Source organism: Megalobrama amblycephala, linkage group LG14 (assembly GCF_018812025.1).
Source record: "Megalobrama amblycephala isolate DHTTF-2021 linkage group LG14, ASM1881202v1, whole genome shotgun sequence".
Lineage (NCBI taxonomy): Eukaryota > Metazoa > Chordata > Actinopteri > Cypriniformes > Xenocyprididae > Megalobrama > Megalobrama amblycephala.
In genome coordinates this window covers 42,494,850-42,521,863 of record NC_063057.1, presented here as the reverse complement: position 1 = coordinate 42,521,863, position 27,014 = coordinate 42,494,850, and the positions used below count along the sequence as shown (strand labels likewise).

The 27,014-nt window shown below is 39.1% G+C and overlaps 2 protein-coding genes across 3 annotated transcripts; one reads left to right on the top strand and one right to left on the bottom strand.

The window, feature by feature from the left end:
* Window positions 1–2,047: 2,047 nt before the first annotated feature.
* On the top strand, window positions 2,048–9,467 carry LOC125245342 (aerolysin-like protein). The gene is made up of 2 exons (XM_048155890.1): window positions 2,048–2,830; window positions 8,203–9,467. Exon 2 carries the CDS (start codon window positions 8,220–8,222, stop codon window positions 9,165–9,167), a length of 948 nt encoding a protein of 315 aa, XP_048011847.1. The 5' UTR covers window positions 2,048–2,830; window positions 8,203–8,219; the 3' UTR covers window positions 9,168–9,467.
* A 3,117-nt stretch (window positions 9,468–12,584) lies between these two features.
* Window positions 12,585–15,138, bottom strand: LOC125245348 (single-pass membrane and coiled-coil domain-containing protein 3-like). Of its 2 annotated transcripts, XM_048155897.1 has the most exons (3): window positions 14,896–15,138; window positions 13,707–13,922; window positions 12,585–13,600 (listed from the first exon to the last, which is right to left on the bottom strand). In XM_048155897.1, exon 3 carries the CDS (start codon window positions 13,579–13,581, stop codon window positions 12,916–12,918), a length of 666 nt encoding a protein of 221 aa, XP_048011854.1. In that variant the 5' UTR covers window positions 13,582–13,600; window positions 13,707–13,922; window positions 14,896–15,138; the 3' UTR covers window positions 12,585–12,915. The 2 variants fall into 2 exon arrangements, with proteins under 2 accessions (XP_048011854.1, XP_048011853.1); XM_048155896.1 differs by having other exon boundaries at window positions 12,585–13,922.
* Window positions 15,139–27,014: the final 11,876 nt, after the last annotated feature.

Here is a 27,014-nt window from a genome sequence, read left to right as displayed (position 1 = left end):
AGGAGTGGGTGGATTTTTATCACTATAGGGTGGTTGTGTACACACACTGCCAACACACATTTATGTCCAAACACCAGGCAAAAGTGAATTTTGCATAATAGGTCCCCTTTAAATATGTTTTTAGTACCTTTATGGATCTTGAGAGAGGAAGTGTCATTGCTCCATATGGAGGCCTCACTGAGCCATCGGATTTCAACTAAAATATCTTAATTTGTGCTCTGAAGATTAACGAAGGTCTTACTGGTATAGAACAACATGAGGGTAAGTAATAAATGACAGAATTTTTGGGTGAACTAACCCTTTAATTTTGAACACAGATTAACTTCGCAGAAAGAATGTCAAAATGTCCTTTGATTATTTCATCCAACAACCAACAAAGTGTTTGAATATCCCACTGGGGGCAAGAATATCTCAACACAAATTCTCAAATGTCACAGGGTAACCGTACTGCCGATTACGCCATTTTGTTCAGAACGCTCGCTGCTCAAAGTGGACGGAACGATATTTCACTGAAAGCTGTCTTTCAACGGAGCCTCAACACTGATCTGCAAACAGTTGGCATGTAAGGGAGAAAATTGATCATTTTCTGACTTTGTGACTCCCACTATAAAAATTGATAATCTGATGAGACAAGCACCTAAGCGAAGAAGTGTGAGGGAATCGCAACGTTTATCACCGGCCGTCTTGCAACCGATGACGTCATCAACTACCAAGCCAAGCGACGAACCCATGCAACTGGGTTTATCTAGACTCTCTGAGGAGGAAACAATGAGAAGACGACAACTCTGTCTATGCTTTTACTGCAGTGAAGCCGGCCATCGCAGTCAAGCGTGCACATATAAAGCCCAGACATTTTCTCAGGTAAATATTCTATATTTTTCACTACTCAGTAATAAATCATTCAAGCTCCCTATTGAAATAAAGACTGAAGATGGATCTATTTCATTAACAGCGATGATAGACTCTGGGGCAGCTTTGAACCTCATACATAAGGATCTCATCAAAAAATATGACATTGCCACCCAACCATGCAACCGTCCTATCAAGATCAGGGCCGTAGATGATAACACCATTGGAGAGGGGATCACCCATCAGACCAAGCCACTCCAAGTGGGTTTATTTCATCAAGAATTGATCTCCCTATACGTCATTGACTCTCCTAAGCATTAAGTGATCCTTGAGATCCATAAGCTGCTCAAAGATTTGTTTTTTACAGAAAATTGTTTTAGTAAAACAAGCAAAATGCAATTTGTTTTGTCATATGACATAGCTATACATGTATAAACACTAGACAAATGCAGCCAAGGTGAATACATCTCAAATTTCAGTCAAGCAATGAATTAATGCATAAATGAAATAATTACATTTTATTTACTGTCAAAAGGAAACATGAATTAATAAAAGAATTAATAAAAGTAACAATCACAAAACATAAATACATATACAAGTCAACAACACACGAAACAAAGCTTTACTCAAACTTATTTGTTCTAACAATCAACTATTTACAGTCCTATACTGCCATCTCAACACAGTAGTGGCAATTCTGCAGCTTTATTTTTAATGAAGCAGCTGATGAACACCTTCACCTGTCCTTGCCATCCATCATGTCCCTCATTGCTGCAGTCAGATTGGAATCAGCATTCCCGCTCTTGCCAAATTTCATTTCGCAGGGTATCCGCAGGGCATTAAAAAGTATTAAAAGTCATTAAATGGATTTTGCGAAAATTAAGGCCTTGAATAGTATTAAAAAGCATTGTGAACACAGGAATATAGTTATATATTTTTCCCTACTATGGAAGTCAATGGTGCCCCAAAGCGGCCTGGTTACAAACTTCCTTCAAAATATCTTCCTTCGTGTTCAGCAGAACAAAGAAATGAATACAGGTTAGGAACAACTTGAGGACAAGTGAATGATGACAGAATTTTAATTTTTGGGTGAACTATCCCTTTAATCAATAGGTGAAAAAAAAAGAAAGGAAAAATAAATTAAATAATAAGAGGGAAAAGGAAAAAATAAATAAACAAATAAATGGCAATGGGGGAAAAAATGATGAGGGGAACAAAATAAAAAATAAAAGAAATACTAAGGAGGGAAGGGTGAATTAACAAATAAAATAAATGACATGGAAGAAAATTAAATGACTAGAAAAAAAATACTAGAAACAGGCAAGATCCATCTCTTCATTCAATCCAGTAGGGGTTATTTGTTATTTATTTTATTTTCCCCTAATTTTTTATTTTTTTGTAATCACCAACAACCTATTGATTAAGCACAGCTGGCAATTTGTAATTGTGACTATAGTAGATTGGTGTTGCTTTTTGTTCCATGAGCACTGAAGAAAGCGTTGACTCTTTTTCACTTTGCAGATGTTAAATTAAAGTATTTTTAGTGATAGACCCTTGTTTTGGTCTAATTGTATGTTTTTCAGTGTGTGGACAATTTTGGCTATTTGGTTGATCTAACTTTTTTGATTTACGCACGTGAGAATGGACTGGTTATCTTTTCTTTTTGAGCAGATACAATATATATATATATGTTTTGTGTAGGCTGTTAGTCAAAGGAAATTGAAACCTTAAGTAATTTTGAGCTAAATTGTGTATATGTTAGTTTATACTCTGTACACACCCTTATAATAATGTAATACTGAATTTGCATATTTGCAAGAGGTGGGAGGAGCTGATTACACTGACTCAGGGTGTGTTTTAGGTACTGCCTGTCCTCTTTTGGAGCTCTATTTAGGCAGCAGCCTGACCAAACACATCTCACTTTTCCAGCTTTGACCAGACCAGCTGCTCTTGAGAAGAAGTTCAGACTGCAGTCATCCATGTAAGTACGCTTTCTCTCACAGGCACTTGATTTAAGATGTAGCTAAAAGTTTCTAAAACTGCATGAGATTATCCAACCCGATTTTCTGGCACCGCATAGGGTACAAAGGGGCTAAAGGCACAAATTAAAGGAACACTCCACTTTTTTTTGAAAATTAAACAGTTGAGTTTTACCATTTTCGAATCCATTCAGCTGTTCTCCAGGTCTGGCGGTACCATTTTTAGCATAGCTTAGCATAGTTCATTGAATCTGATTAGACCGTTAGCATCTCACTCAAAAATGACCAAAGAGTTTCAATATTTTTCCTATTTAAAACTTGACTCTTCTGTAGTTACATCGTGTACTAAGACCAGAATGAGAGTATAGTTCCTAGCCATTAGTACACAATGTAACTACAGAAGAGTCAAGTTTTAAATAGGAAAACTATAAAAAAAAACTCTTTTTGAAATTTGTTATTATTAATAGGCTATGTTAAAAAATATTTAAGCCAAAAAAAAAAAATCTCATTCCAAAGTCTTTAAAATCCATTTACCGATATGTAAGCTCTCTTATTTTTGTTTAATGTTTCTATATATTTATTTTATTTTCCACTTGATCTCATCTCTTTACCCAAATCACATTTTGTGTTACCATATAAACTGTGTTTTGTAAATACAGTAAATGCCGGACAGTCATGGCAATAAAGCTTTATGACTATTTCTGAAGGTGCACTTGTGGGAAACTTATGGGAATTTAAAATTCTGGTATATACTTATTTATACACATTATGCTATTTAATTGAGCTAGTAAGTAATCACCTATATGGGTCAATATAATAATAATAATAATAATAATAAAATATTAAGTAAAAAAGACACGATCAGTGAATGGTCTTACAAGGCTGTGGGATGGGAGAGATAAAAATGTTTTCTTCTAAGCCTTTATTATTTTATGTTCTTACGCATTCTTAAAACATTTGTTGATAAACTTCATAAAAATGCTCTCTATAGGCACGATATAAAATAGGCCTAATAGTATAATATAGGTTAATATGATGATTTCTTAATTCCACACTTTCTTTGGTCATCCTTAATTAATTTATTAACCCCTTAAAGGTGCCCTAGAACTTTTTTTAAAAAGATGTAATATAAGTCTAAGGTGTCTTCTGAATGTGTCTGTGAAGTTTCAGCTCAAAATACCCCATAGATTTTTTTTTATTCATTTTTTTTAACTGCCTATTTTGGGGCATCATTATAAATGAGCCGATTCAGGGCTACTGGCCCTTTAATTCTCGTGCTCCACGCCCACGGAGCTCGCGCTTGCCTTGAACAGTGTATAAACAAAGTTTACACAGCTAATATAACCCTCATGGATCTTTACAAAGTGTTCGTCATGCATGCGGCAGATTATGTGAGTATTGTATACTGTTATATTGTTTACATTTGATTCTGAATGAGTTTGAGGCTGTGCTCTGTGGCTAACGGCTAATGCTACACTGTTGGAGAGATAAAGAATGAAGTTGTGTTTATGAATTATACAAACTGCAAGTGTTTAAAAAATGAAAATAACGACAGTCTTGTCTCCGTGAATACAGTAAGAAACGATGGTAACTTTAACCACATTTAACAGTACATTAGCAACATGCTAACGAAACATGTAGAAAGACAATTTACAAATATCACTAAAAATATCATGATATCATGTCAGTTATTGTTGCTCCATCTGCCATTTTTCGTTATTGTTCTTGCTTGCTTACCTAGTGTGATGATTCAGCTGTGCAGATCCAGACGTTACTGGCTGCCCTTGTCTAATGCCTTTCATAATGTTGGGAACATGGGCTGGCATATGCAAATATTGGGGCCGTACATATTAATGATCCCGACTGTTACGTAACAGTCGGTGTTATGTTGAGATTCGCCTGTTCTTCGGAGGTCTTTTAAACAAATGAGATTTATATAAGAAGGAGGAAACAATAGAGTCTGAGACTCACTGTATGTAATTTCCATGTCACAACTCTTGTTATTTGACTATGCCAAGATAAATTCAATTTTTCATTCGAGGGCACCTTTAAGTGTCACCAGCAGGCCACTTGGTGCTCATTTTATTTGCATAAAAATGCATAAAAAATTCAATAAAATGTCAGAGACACCTGGTGGCTATTTTTGGTACAGCGCCTAAACAAAATCTCCTAAACTTCAAATTTAGAACTCAACCTGGTTAGACATAACTTTCATCTGATAGCAAAATCATGTCATGTCTCTCATTTATTTCGAGCAATAGTGACATATAACAAAGCAATAGAAACATTTGATTTATACAAGGTAAGTTCACCTTACATAAACAACATAATTAATCAATTGCTCGAAACGGAGTGGGAGAAGTCAAACTTATTTAAACCCACCCCAGTCTGTTACATTTAACAAGAAAAACAAACAAAAGTAGCTGCTTCCTAAATTATTAATGTTGTCATAACTCTCAATTTCATATGTATTTATACACATATGAAAGAACATAGACATATCTCAAATACACATTATCACAGGTAACAATTATAGTAATACCAACAATGGTAACCACAATACCAACAAGGTAAGACACACAGCCTATAAATAAATACATCAGCAGACACTTAAGCCCCGCCATCATTATACTGTGAAAAAACCTTATTATTGGGAATGCTTTGACATTGTTTGTATTCGAGCCCCAGACTATTCCATATTTTAAGCCCACATACAGACACACAGAAACTCCTCCTGGTAATTCTGACCATTGGTTTTGAAAAGTTCCCGTAGCCCCTCGTACTGTACAGCCGCTCTCTATGTGTGAATAACTTTTGTATGATAGCAGGTAATAGATTATGAAATGATTTAAATCAGAGTTGTGCTGTGTTAAATTTAACAAGATCCTGTATTTTTAATAACTTTGATTTGAGAAAAAGTGGATTTGTGTGTTCAAGATATTCAGCTTTGTGTAGGGTGCATATAGCCCTTTTTTGTAAGATAAAGAGTGACTGTATTGAATTATTATAATTGTTTCCCCATATTTCAACACAGTAGGTTAAGTATGGTAAGATCAGGGAACAATACAGGGTATGGAGTGCAGTGTAATCAAGAACATATTTGGCTTTATTTATTATTGCAAGGCATTGGAGACTTTGGTTTTTATGTGTCTGATGTGAGTTTTCCAAGTTAGTTATCTATTGTAACACCTAAAAATTTTATTTCACAGACATGTTCAATTTGTATCCCGTCTATCTTAATGGTCTTTTCTGGGTTAATTTTATAATTACCAAATAATATGGCTTTGGTTTTATTCAAGTTTAAAGATAATTTATTGCTATCCATCCATTTTTTAATATTCCTTAGTTCAGTATTTACAACATTAACAAGCTTATCATAACTGTCATCACAATAGAAAATGTTAGTATCATATGCAAAAAAAACACACTTAAAGGGATAGTTCACCCAAAAATTAAAATTTGATGTTTATCTGCTTACTCCAGCGCATCCAAGATGTAGGTGACTTTGTTTCTTCAGTAGAACACAAATGATGATTTTTAACTCCAACGGCTGCCGTCTGTCAGTCAAATAATGCGAGTGAATGGGAACACAATCAGTAAGAGTCGAAAAAACTTGCTTAGACAAATCCAAATTAAACCCTGAGGCTCGTGACGACACTCTGATGTCCTAAGACACGAAACGATCGGTTTGTGCGAGAAACCGAACAGTATTTATATCATTTTTTACCTCTAATACACCACTATGTCCAACTGCGTTCAGCACTCGCTTAGTGAGGTCTGATCGCGCTCTGACAATGGCAGTGATGTCTCGCGCATATACTTCAATGAGTTATTTTCTTAGAAATGAATGTAACTTTAGAGATGGCCCCTAAATTTGTGAATCTCGAACGTTCAACGTCAAGCCAACTTTATGCTAGGATTTCACTCAGAAGTGCTTATGTTCGGGACGGGAATAACTAGTGGTGTAATGGTACACAAAACCCACGGTTCGGTACAGCAGGTGGGGAGAAAACTAAACATAAAATTGGTCCTTTTTTTGTTAAACAGTAGTTTACTGAACAAATTATGTCTGTTTTTAAATATATTAAATTAAATTAGAACTAAACGTTTCTCAAGGATAAAAAAATTCTCTCTGCTAATGCTATAAACTATGAAGGAAACCCTTACTTGAACATTTGGCTACTGTAATTATTGAAGGTTTACAACAGAGCAAAACTATTAGCCTTAATTCAATCGCTATTTATTTTTAGATATAATAATCAACACTCAAATACCAAATTGAATGCAAACCTGTAAACTGCACATAAGGCAGTTTTTGCATTAACTTCAAAATCTAATTATAAAATTATGTTTTACTCCAATTCGTTGTTGAAATATAATCATTTATATACAGTCATTTTCACGACAGATTTATTTAAACATACATTTTAAATGATCAAGACATCACTAACAGATTAAGTAAAATATAATGAATATATAGGCTAATACAGTGCATATATTAAGCAAGTTCATTTCTCTGGCGAACTAACAAGCTGTGGACTATGGCTTTTCTGAGGTAAATGCTACGTGACATTGGCTATTGTTTACAAGCTGTTTTATTGACGTCTTTCCACTGTTGAAACACTGATTGAGCGATTACAAGAGATATGACTGTTTCAGTAAGTTGTAATGTATCTTTCAACATACCTTCAGATGTTCATTCATGTTTAGACTATTCTGTAACTTGTATTAATGAGGAAGAGATGATCACACTCGCGCTCCACGCTGCTGGTTGAACTAAAGGGCCTATACAGAGATCTGTCACGTCACATCAAAGTGCATCAAGATGGCATTTTCTGTTTGAATTTCATGATTTCGTGGACAGAATTTGAAGGATGACACTTTGTTTCTTATCAAAAGTAACAAAATGCAGAGCTTATTGCGATTAATAGGAGACCCTAATGTTGCAATGTAATGCATTCAGTACACACGTGCACCGTACTGAAAGCCCTATACTGGAATGGTTCGGTACAAATATGTGTACTGTTACACCTCTAGGAATAACGTTATAATCTTGTTCATGGTAGAGAAAGTGGCTATACACAGGGAAAGACAAACATAAACCTCTTTTGTATCTTTATCAGCTTTTCCACATATATACTGTCCCTGATAATCATCACATATACTTACTGCTTGATCCATTTCTGTAAATCCGTTTTTTGAATTAATAAATGAACGACTCTCTAGCCGTCGCACTGGTCTTCGTTAACAGCCGCTTGCACCACCTGCTGGTGAGGAAGACTAACAGCCGATGGAGATTATGCATCTGTGGTGGGAAACACTGCAAGAAAGTATATAGCTGATATTAATTCTGATCTGTGTTTATTATTTTCAGATCAATTTCATTCAAAGATGTCCTACCCAACAACTGTAGAGCAAATTGGTGGACAAGGAGGTTTTCCATTTTCATTAACTGGTGAGAACAACGGTGCCAGTTTAGAGAAGATCTGGGTTTGGGTTGGAGAATGGCAGGTGAAGGCTGTCAAGGTTTGGCTTTCAGATGGGAGAGCTGAAACCTTTGGAAAACCAGTTGGAGATCATCAAGAGTTCAAGTTCCAGCCTGGTGAGTGTTTCACCTCACTGTCCTTGTGGGGGAACAGAGAAGGATCACGTCTTGGAGCTATCAGATTCACAACCAGTCTTCAGAGAGGATTCTTTGCAAAGATGACAAGCTCAGGTTTACAAAAAGAATATCCCATGGATGTCGGCTCTGGATATTGTTTGGGAGTTGTGGGAAGAGCTGGTGGTGACATCGACTGCATGGGATTCATGTTTATCAATGCAGTTAAATCAGTAGTTCTCACCAATGTCAACTATCCCACTATCAATCAACTGATACCAGAGGTGGCAGTAGAAGAAATAAAAAAAGTCACTTACATGAATGACTCCTCCGTCACTCAAAAAAAAAAAGTTGAATCCTCAAAGAAAATAACCAACAAATCTTCATGGTCTTTGAGTGCAAGTTTGACAGCAACATTTAGGGTGGAAGTGAAGGCTGGGATTCCAGTGATTGCACAAAATACACTAGGATACAGTGTTAGTGTTGGAATTGAAGGCACTTACAGTCACGAGCATTCAGAAGAGAAAACCAAAACTCTGTCTGTTGATATCAGTGTGCCACCCAGGAAGAAGGTGGAAGTTAACATCACCATTGGAAGAGCCAAATTTGACCTGCCTTACACTGGCACAGTGAAGATCACCTGCTTGAATGGCAGTATGTTAAAGTATGAAACCAAGGGCACATACAAAGGCGTCACTTACACTGATATCAAAGTGGAGACTAAGGAATCTCCTCTGTAATGTTAAGACAGATTGCACATGTAACACAAGTTCTTTGATTACTTCTAATTTTGTCAATCATGTATCAATTGTTTTACATTTAGGCCAAATTGTTTGGTGTTTTTTGGTGGTTGGGTGTTTCCCCTGTGTGTGTGCGTGTATACACACAACAGTTGATGTTTTCAAATAGTCTTATATGATACCAATACACAAATATTCATATAGATTCATACTTTGTGTAATCACTTTAAAATAACCTCTAGAAACAGGTTCTGTAATAATGTTTTTTAAATGAGATTTAATTAAAAATAAAATGATTAAATAAACCATGTGTTACAAGCAATGTTTCCTGGAATTATTTTCTTGCTGTGCAAAACGTATCTCTATTGAGTGGACTTTTCGGCCACATGAGCAAAAATATTCCTGGATTCAGACCTGTACATACACACAAAAAGTGGTTACATCATGTAGTTGTAACTTTAATGTGCTATTTCTATTTGATTTGACAATGTAGTGATATAAAGCCACATTTCTGAAAAGAAGCGATTCAGGTTGTCCAAAAACGCAAATTTATCCACTTTGAAACCCGGTTTCAAAAAATAGCGGTTTCACCTTCCGAAAATGTTGGATCTGTCTGGACGAAGTGTGTATACACAGAAACGTGTCTCCGTGTGGACAGGGCCTTAAGTTTTGAGCAATTGGGAGAGCTAAAAACTCAAAATTAAGAGGAAAAAAGTTAGAATTTTGAGAGAAACTCGCAATTCCAAGAAAAAAAGTCAGAATTGCAAGATTTAAACTTGCAATTATCTTTTTAAGTTTTATAAAACAATCTTCCATAGATATTTGAGGACTTGTGCAGCAAAAAAGCAGTGAAGCAAATTAGCTCAAAGAAAAAACATTAATAATTAATCCTAACTTGTTATGATTAATTATGAATATTTGTATCAGTTAAAGGTTGGGTATGTTTTTTTTCTTCTAACAACACTGTTGGACATTGTTGATATTTGAAATCAACCCAAACAAAACCACTCCTCTCCTCATTGCTCCACCTCCAAAACTCACCCTCCAGTCCTAACCACCCTGCTCCGAGTCGGTGTCGAACCGCAGCCCGTCCGCTGCTGGCATGCGAGGCGAGTGCACTATCAATGACACCTCATTCTCTAGCGGCTGCCTTTCAAAGCCTTTTCATTAAAATTATAGACATGGTTCCATCCAATTACTTTTAGTTACTTTAACTAAATTGTTTCTATTTAAATTCAGTACATTCAACAAAAGCATTTTTAAAATTTTCTTGTAATGAGTCATAAAAAGACAAAGATGTGGAAAATGCTCAAACTGTATTTGTTAAACATAAGTGCAATACACAATGTTTTACACAATCTGCTCAATCATTACAAGTCATTAGATTTGTGTAAATGCATAGACTCTGAAAAAGAAGAAAAACAAAAAATGTGATATTTTAGATATGCCTGAGGCCAGAAATGACAGTTGGCAGACTCTAAAATTTAGGCTTGGAACATGTTTGCTCAAATTATTTTTATAAGGACATCAGCCATCTTGGCTGAGTTTACTGGATTTCAAGGACACAAAAGTCAGACAGCTTGCACCTGCGAGGCCTTGAGAAGGATCTGGAAACTTTGAGAAAGTTACAACGTACGTCAATCAAGAAGATAACCCAACGTCTGCAATAAACAACACAAGTATAAAAGACTGATGAGTTGATGACTCTTTGGATACTGATACACAAGTACCCCTGACGCCTAGAAGCCCAGAGCTGAAGACAAGAAACCCAGAGCTGACTACACCTTTGACTCAAAAGAGTGATTACTGTTTTATACCTTAATGATGACGTTTTATTTGCCTTTACAGTTTTGTTAATTATAAAAAGAAAAGTAACCAATTAAAAGAAATTTAATTGATTACAAAAGCTGCCTACCTTAGCTTGATTTATAGTGTTTTAAGACTTTGAACAAGAACGTACCACAGAGGAGTCTTCTGACCAAATTGTAAGTAATTTAAAATGCTTATAATTTAGGCCAGACTCGACTTACTTTACCTAACCTGAGAATAATAAATAATAAGGTTAAAAGGTGTTAAGATCAAAATACATGCCGCAAAACAGCTGTTGGCACAACTTCTTACGTTTTTTTGGATCATCCTTTACAATTTCTACACATTAGATTTTCTTATCCCAGATATTGTTAAAGATTTAATCCCTGCTGCCAAGATGCTCCTCTGCCGGTCACGGATCATGGAAGTGAAACTTAAATCTGTCACAGGGGTGGTTGGATTTATTCATGCACATTAAAAATATTTATTAAAAGCTTCTTTCTTTTCACATTTTTCTTTACAACATTATCATAATAGGCTGTATATTAACCTATTGGGAGAAAACCGGTAGGTCTATGTAAAATCACATATTGAGCACCCCCATATCTTGTCTCATAACACCTCTGCGAAGATTCAACTGTGAGATTGGTAGTCGAATCAGGCTCCTCCTATTGAAGCTTCGAATCATCGACTATTCAGGGTAACCCCTACCCCGCACATTTGTATAAATTGCACAATAACCTTGAAGAGCACCATGTTATTGTCTATTTTTAGAGCACAAATTAAAGATAACAAATCAAACTTTATTCATAAATGGATAAGAAGCTATTTAATGCTAAATGGAGAGGGTGAAGTGAAATTTTTACCCCTAAAAATAGACTTTATTCAACATCTTCAGATTAGACAATGCACAGTATACCGGTACTGGGAAAATACCAGTATATATTTTATTTTAAACGTACGATATCATGATTTTGCTCATTTCGGTATATGCTGCTGTTCCGAAGTTCACCGCTAGGTAGCAGTGTGCTGCACAAACTGACAAATGTGACAACATAGAGGAACAAAATGGATAAAGCAGTTGAATCTCACTCAACACGCTCAAAACTAATTAATAATGAGAGCAGTAGATGTATAATTTGGTATTACTTTGCTTAAAAAATTATGAAGAACTATCAAACCCTGCCAAGCATCTGTGACTTGCTCATCCTGACTTGTACAAGACAATATGTGCATCATTCAAATGATCTAATTTAGACATTTCTTTTCTTTTAACACTGATCAACGCACATACATAAAATCATATCGTTTAGATAAGACAGCTCCAGCGTGTGTTTGAACCAGTGATGTTTGGTTGAAACATTTGTGTTTAGTAGTTCTAACTGTATTCAGGTACATTGATGCTAGTTATAGAAATTTAATAAAGTAATCAAATGTAAAATAACACTGCATAGTCACTGTTAAAATATTAAATAGGTAAATCCTTACGATTAATTTAAAGTTACAAACATTATTTAGTGACATGGTATTTATAACTCAAGCCTCTAGTGATTTTCATTTACTCAGTAATGATGGACAAAGACATACATGCGTTTTTTTTTTTCCCCCACATTTTATTTTATTTGTTTTTGTTGATTTTACAGTGATCACCACTGCACACACTCTGATCAGCGAGAGATGGCAGCACCACCAAGAAGTGGACAATCACTCATGATTTTATGACCCTTTAATAGCAGGAAAGCTGTGATTCATTTCTCACTAGATTCTTTCTTTTTATACATATTTTTTTTCAAAATGTCTCTTTGAACTTACTGAATTTCTGCATGTTTTTAGCACAAAGATGTAATAACAATTATTAGGGGGTTTTTTTTCGTTTTTTTTTTTTTATTCCAGCAAACATTTCAGGCAGGAAAAAGAAAACATTTTAAACTTACATTTCTTATTTATACATTTCCTCAATTTTGATTTGGACATAGGTAATGCTATGCTGATATTCTAAAGAGGCTGGTTCGAATTCATTCAAAGCTTCGTCATACTCTTTCAGGGCCTTCTCAAGTCTATCACGCTCAATGCTCCCAAGAATGGCATCAACAATCATGTCGATCCCCAAAAACACCACTCCCAACCCGATACAAGCTAATGTCCCCGCTCCAATTTTAACAAACTTACTTGTTATTTTTGCCAAAATTATTCCTTTATCAATTAAAAGACCAATTACAGTAGTAGATGCCAAAGTCGCAAGACCACAAACTACTTCCAAAACTTTTGAAACCACTTGAAAGTCTTCTGGAGTCAGAGACAGGCTTAGCAGCTTCTCATACAGGGTGGGTTCCAGCTTCTCCTTCAGCTCCTTGTCAATCTTCTCTACCACTGCCTGGATCTTATGCATGCATTCAATCATCACATTACAGTTCTCCTGGAGAGTAGCACAATTGTCCAGCTCAATATGTTGGAAGGAGCAACCCAAGTGCTTGTTCATAACATCAATTAGTTGGTTGGTGGCATAGAAGTTGCTCTTCATCAGATCTTTAAACTCTTGAGCTTTGCAGATAAGCTGCTCCCTTCTCTTAGGATTATCAGGGAAGAAGAGGTCACTCCACCCCATTTTTCTTTATATTTGGATCCTTAAGAAAGAGAAATAATTTTTAAGTTAAGTATAATTAAACAGGCATTCATGTAAGTGATTAATAAACATTAAGTTAAAGGTACTGTTTGTAAGAATTAGAAAACCCTTGTTATTAGTGACACCGGTGGCCGTTAAGTGAACTGCAGATGATCCTCACTCGCTCGTGCACGTGATCAAACTCTATAGGTACATGAGCAAGCATAAGCCCAGAACAGTGATGTGACACACAAGAGACTGAACGTGATTCCCCGGGAGAGTAACTAATGTTAGTGGACTCCATTTCCAAGCTGACATTAGCTAGTGTTGCACACTTGTTGTCACTGCAGAAGAGAGAAAACAGAGGCATTCATCCATCCTGTCTGTGTCTACTGCGGTACATCTTTCAGGGTTTGTTTCATTATTCATTTCACTTGCTGAGATGAAAGTAAACAAATGACTCTTATTTCCAAGAAGAAATATTCAGTTGTATGTTTCATTATTAATCTGTTTTTTCTGAAAAATACATGATCCCATGCTGCCGATAGATGACTAGTAAACATTACTCTGCTGCTGTATGTATTGTCGCATCACCGACATCATTGACAAGTGGACCTCAAGTGGACAAATGACTGCATTTGTGTCTGTGTGATTTTGCATTAGACTTAAAGGAATAGTTCATTTTCAAATAAAAATTAGCCCAAACTTTATTGACCCTCAAGCTATCCTAGGTGTATATGACTTTCTTTTTTCTGATGAATACAATCATTGAAATATTAATAAATGGCAGTATGCGTCACCAAATGAGTATGAGCTGAAGAAAGTGTCTCCATCCACATTTATCTATCATAAATAAAAGTCATATACACCTAGGATGGCTTGAGGGTCAGTAAAGCTTGGGCTAATTTTCATTTGAAAATGAACTAATTATTTAAAAACGACCAAAATCAATATGAAAGTATTACAAACAACTCGCATCTTTATCTGAAAAACAGAGTGAAACTTGAGGTTTTAATCACTGAGAATGATCCTGCTCCGTCAACACAGTCATTTAATTCAAAAGATACACCTGAACTTTAGCATGACACAATTGCTCATAAGAGACAATGCCATTTCACAATCAAAGCTGGTATAATGAAATTCCCGTGCCCATAGTGTCTGTGTATTGAGGCCAAAAGGTTTCTCAATGAAAGCAAGGGAGACCCTGAATGTCGAAAAACAACGCTAAAGATGCCAAGCGGTCCTGAACAAGCTTCAATAATGTAACGAGTTGGGAGTGAGGATGTGTAGAAGTTATAAACATTTTAAAATACTTACGGCCTGGTTCAGAAGACTCCTGTGTGGTCTGTCCTTTCTTGTTATTTTAAATTAATGCCCCAGGAGGAAAATTGTTATAAAAATAAGTTAATTTACTGATTACAATTTCTTTCTCTAGCCGTAGAAATGTTTAACAAATTATAAGTTACAGTATTAAACCCAAAGTTTTTCAATCGAAGGCGATATCAGCAGGGCTTCTAGGTTGGAGACACTTCAGGTGGTTGCAAAGCAGCATCTAATGTAACTCTTGTTGTCCCAGATATTTAATGATAAATTGGTGACCTATCCGGTGAGGTCATCCAGACTGGAAACGCCCTGTTTATGAATTCTCCTCCATATTTGGAAAGTTTCTCTCCCCTTGTCTGCATCACTGTTAATCATTGTTAACATGTATTCATTACTTCAGTGAGCTCATTGTTTCTGCCTTAAAGGTGCCCTAGAACCCTTTTTCACAAGATGCAATATAAGTCTAAGGTGTCCCCTGAATGTGTCTATTTCAGCTCAAAATACCCCACAGATTTTTTGTTATTCAATTTTTTAACTGCCCATTTTTGGGCATAATTATAAATGTTGGATAGTGGATTCATTATGTCGGACTCACCGCAGGTAACTCATAATCTGCAGTTGTTACTCCTGTCTCCTGACAAAAACATTGCATGTGGCGCCTGTGGAGTGTGGAAAGTTACTGGAGCGCGCAGCCGCACCGTCTCTCACAAGGAACGTCACGGCAGTGATTGACAAGCCAGAGGGCCAATCATTTACGCGATCATCGTGTAAACGATTGGCTGATGTTTTTAAGGCCCTACCTCGTGCACAGATGATGTATATTAATATTATTACTTTCAGTGCATCTAATAAATAGTCTTTTATCAGTTAGTAAAGACAGTTTCAAGTAATATTGCAAAAATGTATAAAACAAAACATCCACTGTAGCACCTTTAAGGGTTATATTATATATAAATATTAATGTATGAGGTGCAGAAAAGTAAATAATTGAGGATTGGTGATATTAACAAATACTTTTTCTAAAAAAAAAAAATTGTGTGACAAAAATAATTTGTAATATTTAAACAAGTTACAGTTTCAACCAATCAGAGTTCTGTTGATATGGACCGCCCACTTGCTGACACAGCAGATTGCGCAAGACCTGGGAAGGAAGAAGACGGAGAAAAATTTGCTAGATTTAGCTATCAAGAAAGTAGAAATAACTAGTAAAAGCTTGAAAATAGTGTTTAAAACTCTTCGGGTTGGTTTACCGGACAGGGTTTAAATTAAGCCAGGATAGGCCTTAAAGGTACAATCTGTAAGATATTTGCAGTAAAATATCCAAAAACCACTAGGCTAGTGTTATATATTTTGTCCAGCTGATTACTAACAATATCTCTAATGTTTTCAACTACTTGTAAATCATGAGAAAATTCCCATTCTAAACAGTGACACGGGGCAGTGCAGTCGCCTGTCAATGACATCAGTTACCCTTTGTTACCGCCTTTACTGATGTAGAAACCACATGACAACAGTGTCGTGGACAAATGCGGAAGTAGTGTCTAGCGTCCAGCAAACCACTAGCTTGCTTCAAGCAGTTCCTTATTTACTTCTTGCACGTTTTATGGTGGATTGTGTTACTTATTTATGGAACATAATTACTGTTTACCATCTGCCGCTGGTTCTGTCGACAAGGACAGCTCCCGTAAACGTAAGCGTAAGCGTACGGGCCAACCAAACGACCCAAGAAGAGTTTGGGACAAGAGGAGAGAAAGAGCGAGGATCAATATCGGTGTTGCATTTTGAGAGATGCCGATCGCGCTTGTGTTTTACTCGACAGGTGAGTTGTTTTGATTCGTATCTTTACAGAAAACGTATGCCATTATAACGATCAACACGATTAGTATTATGGGGCATACACGCCAAACGCAGGGCATCGCGTCTGATCCATAGTTTATAAAACTTTACCTCATCCGTTAAATCCATGATTTATCTTTCTGTCTGATTGATGGCCGTCAGCGGTTGGGTAGAAGACAACAAATCCCATCATTCCATGCACCTTCTTAGCGTCATCAAACCACGCGATTGTTATTGTTTTGGTAGTGCGCCCTCTAGTGGCAGGTCCTACAAATTGTACCTTTAATCTAGAATAGTTAATCGTGGCTTAAAAAATGGCTTCCTGAAACAAAGATTAAAGTACAGATTACTAAAACCTGGACTATGGAGTCCTGACTTGAAATAAACCAGATTAATTTAAAACAAACTGTGCTAATCTGAATTAGTTTGAGAGAGATTGCCTGTAAATCATGGAATGAACCAGGAAAAGCTTAAAATTGCATGGAACTGAGAACTTCCTTGAAATCCAAGGAAGCAATCCAATGGCAGCAGAAAAAGTCTTCTTTGAAACACAACGTTAGTCTAAAGTTAAACCTGACTCCTGGTACGTTTAATTTAAGCCTCAGTTTAGTCCTGGAGTAGTTCTAATTATGCATGTATGATGAGTTTAATGTTTAAATAAGAAGACAACACATTTTGTAAGGAAAGCATAAGTTTATTTCGTTTATTATGGTCATGTGTGATTTATGTTGTATTTTTTGATATTATGGTACAAATTCGTAGCGCTGTTCAGTTGTTCTCATGTGGTGTCATGGTAATGTACACATGCCTGAAAAGAGATGTGTGTTTATTAGCAATGTAATATTGTAAAACATTGAAATTATTACTTTGTATGTTAATTTATTGGTATGTGGAGATACTTATCTGATATGATGCTATTGTATGGTGACCGGGAGGGGACATGTTCGGTTTATTTAGATTTGTCTTGGCCACAACATATAAACTCGTGGTGGCCCCAAGATCGTTTTGTCGTGGTAACAACATCCTTATGTCGTGGCCTCGAGATCATATGGTGAGGGAACGATATATTTTTCTCGTATATTTTTCTTAAATGTGTAAACAACCTGCACAACCATAGCAACCTAGAATCATCAGAAAAGGATTGGTCTATAATAATATTTATTTTTACTTAAAAATGATAAAATAAGGGCGGAATTAAGAAATGATTATATTAATATAGTATTTGATCGCTGTCTATGTAGTCAGCATCACGTGCAATGTAAAAACTTTATTTATTTACTATATTTAGAACTTTATTCGAATGCTGTCACAGGCACGAGGGGCTACGAATGATAAAAGATGCTCATTTAGCCTATCTTCACATAGGCTACTGTGTAGTGTACTACAGAAAATAGTCATAAAGTCACATTTTTATTGGCATGATCGGGCATTTACAGTGTTTATAAAATATAGCTAACACAATATAGGCCTGCAGAAAGGTAAAGATACAGGAAATAAAGGGGAAAATAAAGCAAATACATAACAATGAACAAACATGTAATAATAACAAAAAATTATATAAAAATATCAGTGAATGGATTTAAAAGACACGATAGGCAATATGATAAAATAATTATTTCTTAATTCCGTGCTTTTTCTTAATTAAAAATATAATATTATATGCCTATCCATTTCTGATAATTACAGGTTGCCATCGTCACGCAGGTTGTTTACACATTTAACTCATGGCCATGAGAAATTAAGTCATTTCCTCAAAATAAAAAGGTCGTAGCCATGACAAAACTAAGTGAACCGAACATGTCCCCTCCCGGGCACAGTACTATTGTTAACTAATTGCAGTCGCGTATTCAGAGATTGTATATAATGGGGAGATAAGAGGGTCTGTATCTCTTACCATTGGAGAAAGCGTAACGGCTAACTTAATCACGTGTGGCACCTCTCAGTCTATCGTGTAATGGCAGTGACGTCAGTCGCAACATTCCCTAGTCTGCTTTCTCTTGAAAAAATACATTTTTATCAAGCTAAAATCTACATATAGTTTCCAACGAAAGTATTGTTTAGTGTAAAACATTCTGAAGATTAGCAACAGGCTGTCGATTAATTAAATGATTAGCCATTTCCCCACAAAAGCTGTTTAATCAGCATAGTGAAGCCTCTCATCCATTGACTTCCATTCAAAAAACAGCCTCTGGTCTCATTCCCAGCGTACCGGGTCAGGGTTTTTTCAGGTGAGGTCAGGTTTTTTTCCCTGAGGGGAGTTTTTTTTTTTTTTTTTTCCCTGCTCAAGGTAAAACTATTTCTGCAGATTGAGAACTGTCTGAGATAACTAGAAAAAGGAAATGATATCAGTTATTGAACATTTGGAAATTGAACTGATCGTCGACGTGTGCGTAATATCACAAAATTGTTGTTGTATATGAACAAATTGTTGTCATTTTATTGTTTTCTACTGTATTCATACTATTCTAGTGTGAAACTGACAGTGATTTGCTCTAAGTGATTTTTTTCTTTTATTTCTTTTCATTATATTGATGTAACTTACTTTGAATTGTTTATTTTTTATTTGATTGTTTACTTTCAAAAAAGGGAAAGACCAGCATTTAAGGGAACATTTATAAAAAAAAAAATCTATACTTACCCAGGACTTGACAATAAGGACTGCCCGATGGCCAGTGTGAACGACGCTCGGGACAGTAGACGGAATGGTCACTTGCCCGATCGGGCCAGTGCTGTAGGGTGTGTGATATATATCGTCAATGGAATGAACAAGCTCTAATAACGACTTTTCGCCAAGGTTTGGAACCTCGGGTGCGGCTGCATCTCGCTGCATGCGAGGACTCCATCGGCCTCGAAAAGTTCATCCAGCTCTCCATTCGCTGCGCCACTTGCATGCAAGCGTGCATCCAAGAGCACCAGGACCAGTCCCTCTCCAACGTGCTCCTCTGCCGATCCGAACCCGTCAGCACCCCAGAACCAGCCCAAATACCTATGGATGTTGAACACTCTCGTCTATCTTCTGAAGAACGCCGCCGCCGGCTGACCCTCCGTCTCTGTCTCTACTGTGGTGAACCCGGGCATGCTATTGCTGCATGCCCCACACGACCGCCGCGACCCCTGGTGAGTGCCATTATTCCTGCTACTCATAAGTTGAAACCACTCACTACTGTCGTCAATCTTACTGCCGCCAATGTCTCCCTTTCAGTGGTCACGCTCATCGACTCGGGGTCAGCCGGCAACTTCATCTCCGGAGCCATCTGCCGCCACCTTCGTATCAAGACCACTCCGTCTCCTACCATCTACACGCTCAACTCACTAACCGGCAGACCCCTGAGCCGTAAGCGCGTCCGCACTGTGGCTGGACCAGTAACCATTCAAGTTGGTTTACTACACCGGGAAGAGGCTCATATGCTGGTTCTGGAGGACTCAACTGCTGACGTGGTTCTGGGGCGCCCCTGGTTGGAGCAGCATAACCCGATCATCTCCTGGAAAACGGGCGAAATCCTGAAGTGGGGCGACACTTGCTTCTCTCGCTGCATGGCTGAACTTCCTGTTCCACCATCTTCTTCGCCTGACCTCTCTCTCTGCGCCACGTCCATCGAAAGTCCAGTCGAACAACGCTCCGTCGACATCCCCATGTGTTACGCCCCCTTCAGCGATGTCTTCTGCCCGCAACGGGCTTCCAAGCTGCCTCCACACCGGCCATGGGACTGTGCCATCGACCTGCTTCCGGGTGAACCAGTGCCAAAGGGTAAGATATACCCACTTTCCATCCCGGAGGAGAAGGCCATGGAGGATTACATCAAGGAAGCCCTCGCCCAAGGTTACATCAGGCCGTCTACTTCCCCTGCTGCTTCCAGTTTCTTCTTTGTGGCTAAAAAGGATGGAGGCTTGCGGCCCTGCATTGATTATTGCTCCCTCAACAAAATAACCGTCAAGTTCCGGTATCCCCTTCCTCTCGTCCCAGCGGCCCTGGAACATCTCCGTGGTGCCACTGTGTTTACGAAGCTGAACCTCCGCAGCGCGTACAACATCCGGATACGTGAGGGGGACGAGTGGAAGACGGCCTTCATCACCCCTACTGGCCACTACGAGTACCTAGTAATGCCGTATGGACTGGTCAACGCCCCCTCCGTATTCCAGGACTTCATTCATGAGGTGCTCTGGGAGTTTCTCCACCGCTTTGTCCTAGTGTACATCGATGACATACTCATATACTCCCGGAGCCAGGCCGAACATCGCCGACACGTTGCGGAGGTCCTCACCCGACTTCGCCAATACAACCTGTTCCTCAAGGCAGAGAAATGCTCGTTTCACCAACCTTCCGTCTCTTTCCTGGGCTATAACATCGACCACAGTGGCATCCGGATGGACGAGAGGAAGGTGGAATCCATTACCAACTGGCCAGAACCCACCACCATAAAAGAACTCCAGCGCTTCCTCGGATTCTCCAATTTCTACAGACGTTTCATCAAAGGTTACAGTTCCATCGCCCATCCACTCACCAGCCTGCTCCGTCATCAGCCCAAGTCTCTGTCCTGGACCCCGGCAGCCACCAACGCCTTTAACCAGCTCAAAGAAGCCTTCACCACCGCTCCCTTACTCGTACATCCAGACCAGAGAAACAGTTCATCGTAGAAGTGGACGCCTCGACAACTGGAGTGGGAGCGGTGTTGTCGCAGCAGCAGGGGACGCCAAGTAGACTCCATCCATGCGCCTTCTTCTCCCGCAAGCTCAGCCCGGCGGAAGTCAACTACTCCATCGGTGACAGGGAACTTCTTGCTGTTAAGCTTGCCTTGGAAGAGTGGAGGCATTGGCTGGAGGGAGCCAAACACGCGTTCCTGGTGCTAACCGACCATAAAAACCTTGAATATCTTCGATCAGCAAAGAGACTGAACCCCAGGCAAGCCCGTTGGGCGATGTTTTCCTCCCGCTTCAATTATACCATCTCCTACCGCCCAGGCACCAAGAATGTAAAGGCCGACGCTCTCTCCCGTCTCCATGCTCCTGACGAACAGACCGAGGAACCAGAACCCATCATCCCGAGCTCTCTCATCGTAAGTCCTATTACCTGGTCAGAAGAGACCATTCCCTCCTCCAATGCCTCCACGAACCCTCCGCCGGGCTGTCCACCCGGCTTGCTCTACATTCCACGGACACAACGCACTCCCACCATCCACTCGGCTCACACGTCACTTGGCACTGGTCACCGGGGGTCAATGAAACCCTCTCGTTGCTTAAAGAACGCTTCTGGTGGCCAGGGATGGCTTCGGATGTCAGAAGGTACGTGCAGGGCTGTAGGGAGTGTGCCATCTCCAAATCTCCTCGTCATCTGCCAGCTGGGAAACTCCTTCCGCTGCCCATTCCAGATCGCCCATGGTCACACCTAGGAGTGGGTTTCATTACTGATCTCCCTGTCTCAGACGGAAATACCACCATCCTAGTTGTTGTGGACCGCTTCTCCAAATCGTGCCGTCTAATCTCACTTCCAGGATTACCCACTGCCATGGAGACAGCCGAGATCCTCTTCAACCAAGTCTTCAGATACTTTGGAATACCCGAGGACATTGTCTCCGACCGAGGACCCCAATTCATATCCAGGGTATGGAAGTCGTTCTACTCCCTCCTAGGTGTGGCCATTAGCCTGACATCCGGATACCACCCGCAATCGAACGGGCAGACGGAAAGGAAGGTGCAGGAGATCGGCCGCTTCCTCCGTACCTTCTGTCTCGGACTCTTGGAACCAGTTCCTGGGTTGGGCCGAGTACGCCCAAAACTCCCTCCGACAGTCTACTACAGGACTCACACCTTTCCAGTGCGTACTCGGCTACCAACCCCCACTGTTCCCCTGGGATGGGGAACCCTCCAACGTTCCGGCAGTGGATAACTGGTTCCGAGAGAGCGAGAGGGTCTGGGACTCAGCACACCATCAACTGCAACGAGCCCTGCGCAGATGCAGGATGGTAGCCGACCTCCGACGTTCCAACACCCCTGTCTTCCAGCCTGGTCAGTTGGTTTGGCTATCCACCCAAGACATCAGACTGCGTCTGCCCTACAGAAAGCTGAGTCCCAGGTTCATTGGCCCATTCCCAATCGTCAAGCAGGTCAACCCAGTCACCTATCAACTCCGTCTTCCACAAGGGTATCGTATACACCCCACTTTCCACGTGTCACTCCTGAAAGCTCACCACCCTTCTGTTCTTCCCACAGGACCTGACGTGGCTCCCGCTGAACCCCCCTTCCACTCATCCTGGAGGACGGAGCTGCATATGAGGTTCGGGAGATCTTGGACTCCCGACGTCGTGGTGGTCAGTTGGAATATCTTGTGGATTGGGAAGGATACGGCCCCGAGGAACGCTCCTGGGTCCCAAGGAACGACATCTTAGACCCCAACCTACTCCAAACATTCCACGACAGTCACCCTGAGAGACCGGCACCGCGGGGAAGAGGACGACCACCACGGCGTCGGGGTCCTTGGCCCTCTGGAGCGGGCCGTGGAGGGGGGGGTACTGTCACAGACACGTCAGGTTCCAACCTCCAATCACAACGCACGCCATCACCAGAGTACTGATCACCGCCACCTGCACCTCATCACCTCACTCATCAACAGCACTATTTAACCCACACGCACACAGCACTCCATGTCCGGTCTCGTTCGCATATACCCAGGTTATGCTTACCTCAAGGCCTCTTCGTATACTCACCTGTCTCCAGCGTGTCTCCTTCCCTCTGTGTGCCTCGTCTGCTGTGTGGGTGTGTTCCAGTCAGCTCCTCAGTTCTCCAGCGATCTCCTCAGTGCTCCAGCGATCCCCAAGCTCCAACTTACATCTACCTGCAAAGAGAAAGGACAGTAACTATTCCTCATACTACCTGCTCAAACTTCAATATAACCAGTTCACTCACCTGTGTGTGTTCACCTGCTCTACTGTGGTCAAATAAACATCCATTACCTGTTACATCTGTGTCTGTCTCCTGTATACCGTAACAACTACGTGACTATGTATCACTACATAAGTGTAGTTCTGAGCAACACATCCTGAATGAATCAGCCGTTTGAATTAATTGGTTGAATCTCAATGACTTGCTCATTAACAGGGACTTGCTGCCACTTCCTTGCAGGTTTAATTTCACATTTAAAGTATTTTCATTATATAAATAATTTCAAATAACAGTATTTCACGTTTTACATTTTCAACATTTCAAAAAATGTATGCATCTGTAACTGCTCTTGACTGATTAACTTTAACAAAGTTTAATCTATAGTTATACATTAGATTACAATTGCTATACCTGAAAATCTCCTGTTTAAGCCAACATAACCTGAAAAGCACTGTTTATTTCATTTATTCTGTTGTATTTATTTGTGCTATTACTTGTAATTTGATTATTTGTTCCTGTTTAATTATTTACTGTTTACTTGTCTAACAATATTTAAAATTTAAGTGAGTTAGTCTTGTAGCTTTTGGTGTCTTAACCCTATTTATTAAGGTTACATGTATTAAAAACAACGAAAACAATAACTAGGCTTATTTTATAGGCTCATTATCTTTTTTTTTTTTCGCTGCAGAAACAAATGCAGATTTAAAGAGCAGTATACTAGTTTTCTTAATTTATTGTTTATATGTTTAATATTAATACAACTATGATGCATTTAGGAGATCCAAGGTCAGATGATTAAATTGATTTTATTGCTTAATAAGACATAATCAGAAAGTAAATCATAGACATATTAATTTTGAATAATAAAAAATGTAAATGTAATAAATGACAATCATAATAACAGAATAATACAAACAATAATCAATTAACTTCCAATATCTCTGAAATATTGAAGTCCAAAATATAAGTATTATTAAAAGAAAATGTTAGTAACAATCTTAATCAAACCTTAGTAAAATCTTAATAAAGTTTAGTAATCTTAATTCAATCCAAATATAATGTTAATCAAAAGTTTAAGTATAAATCTATAAATCAAAATCTATAAGTCTGAGTCAAAGGTTCTTGCCTAAGAAGAACAGGGTTGACAAGATTTCGTTGATATGCAAAGAGCAGAAGTTAAGTCACTATCGAGTGATATCAAATAGTGACTAAAAATACAGAAGAAGTAGGGCCCTTCTTTATACCCAAAAACCAGACATCATTAAACCACAAAAGCTATTAAAGTGAATCAAAAATAATACAGCTGTCTCTGTACTTCGCAAGTACAAAGTACACTTTGACAAAGGATTAGATGGACAAACGAGGTGTCAGTTCCTTTTATCGTGGAAATCAGATACATCTGTGAAGACAAAGACCTATTATAAAATATTTTGACCCTTGTACTGGTTACATGTGTCTCCTATTTGTAGACATGACCTTTCAAGAGATACATGTACTTTAACACTCTAGCATTTACATATGCCAAAAGAAGCTTTCAGAAAGTTTGTTCGTGCACAGAGAAAAACATACCAGTCAGCAACTAAGTACATTTGCCATAAAATCATAAAAACATAAAACAATAAATGATTACAATATATTTGAGTAAATGATTGATTATATCAAGATCTGGATCCATCAAACTATCAGCACACTAAGTGTTTTTTTTTGTGTTTTTTTTTTCTAAAAAAGGTAATTCAGCCCGCACATGGTACATTTTTCCCCAGTCTGGCCCTCAACCTAAAAGATCTAAAAATCTATTACCTAACCACGATTTCGCCTCTTTGTCGCCATCTCTGTTTGAAACCTGCAATTGCAGTCATATGCGGAACAGTTGTTTGTACGTGCGTTGTGCGTCGACACAGCTCGTCAGCGCGGATGAATCTAATGTTTCCTGTCAGTCACCACACCGGTGTGGATACTGTACTTCAGAATCACAGATTCTACGTCTTGAAAGTATGACCAATATAAGAATTTTCACTGGAAAATATCATCTGAACAAGTAAGTAACATGTCTGTCACTTTTGTTCTGACCAACTGAGGAAAAAAGCATTAGGCCTACAATAAATCGTGCTGCCAATGATGATTAAATCTAACGATCGCTTAGCTCGGATCACGCCAAACCGTGCAAATTATTATTACTGTTATATTGTTCTCAAATCGTTAATGTTAACAACATCAGCATTACTATGACTATGTGTATATTAGCATTACCTGTAGATTTCAATTTCTGTAGCCACTCCACAGTCCAAAGTCTTTTGCTTTTTGACTATGGGTGAATCTTCAGTTGTCACCGATGATTGTCATTTGGATCTTTCTGGATTACAATCCACCATCAAAATGTTAAGTTTAATTATTTTAGCTGCTGTGAGAAAAGGCTATAAATGATCCGCTACCAGCTGCATCCTCACGTGATAAAACCAATTAGCCTGGACCCCTTCTTTCTGTTTACGGACGTGACGTAATGACGCACAGAGGAACTGCTGCATGCTCAAATTTCCCGCGGAAATCCACCATGTCGCTCTTATTATAAAACATTATTACAAGCTTACCACGACCACGACAAACTTCATCTTTTAAAGTAAGTATCTTTATTGTTTGGCCTGGTTTTGAAACTAAAGTCATAAATAAGTAATGTAGTGTCACTGGACATGCTTATTTTAAATCAATTTTGCACAAGCTCATCAAGAAGAAAATGTCGCAATCCCGGTTTTATACAGTACAGTCCAAAAGTTTGGAACCACTAAGATTTTTAATGTTTTTAAAAGAAGTTCCCTTTCGATACTTCACTCGTACTGCGTATGGGGAAAGGTCTCCCTTTTTCCCCGCTGCTGAAGCCTTTTTCAATAACGCAGTGTAACTGCATCGTCATTGGTTCACTCATAGACAAGTTGTTGAACCAATGACGGCGCGGCATAGCTGCGCGACCTATGGCGACAAAGCGCGCGAATATTCCCGCCGAAATGGGCGGGGTTAGGGGCTATATAAGCAGGCGTTTCGCCATAGGATTTCAGTGTTTTCTCCTTCAGCGACGACCTCTACTTCTCTTCGCTGATCTCCGCCTGAAGCCGAAGAAGCTCGCCGCCTTCCTGACAGCTCTCGCCGCCGTCTGAAGAGGCGCCGCCTCCCGCTTCCCGCTCCCGGCCGCTTCCTGTGCGTCCCCTGCCGCCATCCGGCGCGCCGCCTGAGAGCTTCACCCGCGGCTTAACGCCGCTCTAAAAGAGCGATTTCAGCGGTTTTCACCGCTTCTAAGAGCTTCCGCGGCCCTCGCCGCTCTACAAAGAGCCACCCAACTGCCGTTTTCACGGCACCGGCGTCTCACGATGCCCCGTCACTCATGTGCTACGTGCAGGGCCCCCCTGCAC